Genomic DNA, 3330 nt, shown 5'->3' with positions numbered 1-3330 from the left:
AGCTGGGCATGGTGGCGCAGGCCTGTAATCCCAGCTACTTGGGAGGCCAAGGCAGGAGAATTGCTTGAAACTAGGAGATGGAAATTGCCATCAGCTGAGATCATGCCAATGTACTCTAGCCTGGGCAACAGAGCCAGACTCCATCTCAAAAAATAAACAAACAAATAAATAAGAAAGAAATTTACAGTGGTTGGAATCAGGGACTCGGTGCCTCTCTTTCTCCTCTTTGGCTTTCTTTGCTTATGTGCTCATTAGTTTGCCTTACAGACAGGCTTTCTCTAAATCTTAGGAAACAGACTTCTGGCAATTCCAGTGGAGTATGAGAAACCATACTTTTTCTAAATTCTCTACATCAAGTCCAGGGAAATACTCTGGCCCTCCTTGAGCCAGATCTCAATATTATCTGACTACAATATAAATCTAGCTCTTAGCACCATCTGACTTATGATTTATACTTTTATTTTACTTATTGCTTTATTTATTGACTATTTCCTTCCCCCACTGGAATATAAATCACATTATTTTTGTTTTATTCAGAGATAAAACAGTTCAGAGGCAAAATATTTATTAACCACAGCAGGTAGCTTAATATTTGTTGAATGTTAGGCACTATGTATTATCTTACATAATCTCTCAATCCTTTGAGGTAGGTGCTATTATTAGACTCATTTTACAGGTTAGGAAACCAAGGCTTAAGTTAGAGCATTTACACACAGTCATAGTCCTAGAAGGTTAAGAAGGTTAAGAAGCTTGAAGTAGTAGACAATACAATTCTGTAAGAGAAAGAAATAAGAGGCATCACATTGAAAAGGTAGAGGGAAGATTCTCATTTGAAACATAATTTCTCTGACTCTAGTGCTTTCAACCATAATAATATTACTATAATGATAATCGTCATCATTAAGATCCTTTATTTTCAGAGCTGCACACATAAGAGATCTGTAATAAGGGCCAGGTGCAGTGGCTCACACCTATAATCCCAGCGCTTTGGGAGGCTGAGGCAGATGGATCACTTGAGGTCAGGCGTTTGAGACTAGCCTGGCCAACATGGTAAAACCCCATTTCTACTAAAAATACAAAGATTAGCCAGGCATGGTGGCGGGCACCTGTCATCCCAGCTATTCAGGAGGCCATGGCAGGAGAATCGTTTGAACCTGGGAAGCGGAGGTTGAGTGAGCCGAGACCGCGCTACTGCATTCCAGACTGAGCAACAGAGCAAGACTCCAACTCAAAAAAAAAAAAAATCTGTAATAAAATAACTCATTTAATTTTTGTCCCCTGTTTCTCAGTGGCCTGATTGCACCAAGAGAAGGCGCAGGAGGAAGAACAGAAAAAGATGCTGTGGTTACCAGGGCCAACAACGCCAGCAAGAGCAAGGAGGAGAAGACGATCATAAAGAAGCTGTAAGTGTCACCCTACTGCACCCTGGTCCCACTAAATAATAACTCAAGGAAGTAATTGGGGCGAGAGGAGGCTGTCCAGCTGTCCAGGGCAGGGAGGTCCTCCCCTCTCCCAGCTGTGGTGCTGCAGCTCATGGGAAAACTCAACGCCAGTGTATTATAATGATATCTGCCAGGCAGTAGCTTAGGCACTTGGCATATATGAATTCATTGAATTATCACAGTGACCCTGCAAAGTAGATGCTATTTTACAGATGGAGAAATAGATACTGAGAGGTAAGGTAAGTTGCCCAAGGGTGCAGATGGTAGATAGTGAAGTCAGGAACCCAAGGAAGTCTGGCTTCTACACTCTACTGCCTCCCTGTGATATAATAACAATGACCAGGCTGGGTACAGTGGCTCACGCCTGTAATCGCAACAGAGATTACAGGAAGCTAGGGCAGGAGGATTGCTTGAAGCCAGGAGTTTGAGACGAGCCTGGGCAACAAAGTGAGACCCCACATGGACTAAAAAAAAAATTTTTTTTTTCTGGAGATGGAGTCTCATCTGTTACCAGGCTGAAGTGCAGTGGCACAATCTTGGCTCACTTGCACCCTCCGCCTCCTGGGTTCAAGCAAGTCTCCTGCCTCAGCCTCCCAAGTAGCTGGGATTACAGGCGTGCGCCACCATGCCCAGCTAATTTTTGTATTTTTAGTAGAGACGGGTTTTTATCATGTTGGCTAGGATGGTCTCAATCTCCCAGCCCAAAAAAATGTTTTTTAAATTAGCTAATATAATTTATCAGCCTTTCGGCTGAGATCAAATAAAATTAACTGGGCAAGGTGACCTGCACCTGTGGTCCCAGCTACTCAGGAGGATGAGACAGGAGGATCACTGTTGTACTCTAGCCTGGGTAGCAGAGTGTGACCCTATCTCTGAAAAAAGAAAGAAAGAAAACGAAATTAGAGCGAGACTCCATCTCTAAATAAATAAATACATAAATTTTTTATGACGGAGTCTCGCTGTGTCACCAGACTGGAGTGCAGTGGTGCGATCTCGGCTCACTGCACCTGCCGCCTCCCGGGTTCAGGCGTTTCTCCTGCCTCAGCCTCCCGAGCAGCTGGGACTACAGGTGTGAGCCACCACGCCCAGCTAATTTTTGTATTTTTAGTAGAGATGGAATTTCACCATGTTGGCCAGGATGGTCTCGATCTCTCCACCTGGTGATCCCCCAGCCTCGGCCTCCCAAAGTGCTGGGATTTATAGGCATGAGCCACTGCGCCTGGCCATAAATAAATTTTTAATAAATAAATAAATACAAAATTAGCCGGGCTTGTTGAGGCAGGATAATCGCTTGAACCTGGGAGACAGAGGTTGCAGTGAGCCGAGATCACGCCGCTGCTCTCCAGCCTGGGCGATAGAGCAAGACTCCATCTCAAAAAACAAAAAGAAAAGCAAGAGGCAGTATCCTCTTCCTAACGAGAAAGAATTGGAGCAACAGGCAGTTTCAGCCTGCCTGTGGGAAATGCCTGAGGCCCTCTACCTGCCCTGTGTGGGACCACTCCTCTTGAGTGAGCCCATGTCGCAGTGGTGGGACATGCTATGTGGTTTCCTTTGAATACTTTCCCTCATGTCTGGGCACCAGGGTTGATCCCTTAGTTCTTCAGATGCTGCCTGTTAAACCAAGAGTGAAGTGCTTGTAGAAAATTCACATTCTAGGCCGGGCGCGGTGGCTCACGCCTGTAATCCCAGCACTTTGGGAGGCCGAGGCGGGTGGATCACGAGGTCAAGAGATCGAGACCATCCTGGTCAATATGGTGAAACCCCGTCTCTACTAAAACTACAAAAAAATTAGCTGGGCATGGTGGCGTGTGCCTGTAATCCCAGCTACTCAGGAGGCTGAGGCAGGAGAATTGCCTGAACCCAGGAGGCGGAGGTTGCGGTGAGCCGA

The 3330-nt window shown here is 45.7% G+C and overlaps 1 protein-coding gene across 2 annotated transcripts in view; it reads left to right on the top strand.

Annotated features, from left to right (window-relative positions):
- The window catches only part of RILPL2 (Rab interacting lysosomal protein like 2), a 27747-nt gene that overhangs the window by 21777 nt on the left and 2640 nt on the right, over window positions 1-3330 (top strand). For both annotated transcript variants that reach the window (XM_017544382.2, XM_017544381.2), the window contains one exon: window positions 1290-1403. In XM_017544382.2, the coding sequence (XP_017399871.1) occupies window positions 1290-1403 (114 nt within the window). The remainder of the gene's footprint in view (window positions 1-1289; window positions 1404-3330) is intronic.

This window comes from Cebus imitator, unplaced genomic scaffold, assembly GCF_001604975.1.
Source record: "Cebus imitator isolate Cc_AM_T3 unplaced genomic scaffold, Cebus_imitator-1.0 Scaffold169, whole genome shotgun sequence".
NCBI lineage: Eukaryota > Metazoa > Chordata > Mammalia > Primates > Cebidae > Cebus > Cebus imitator.
Note: the sequence above shows the minus strand (reverse complement) of the source record. Positions and strands in the feature narration are given on the sequence as shown.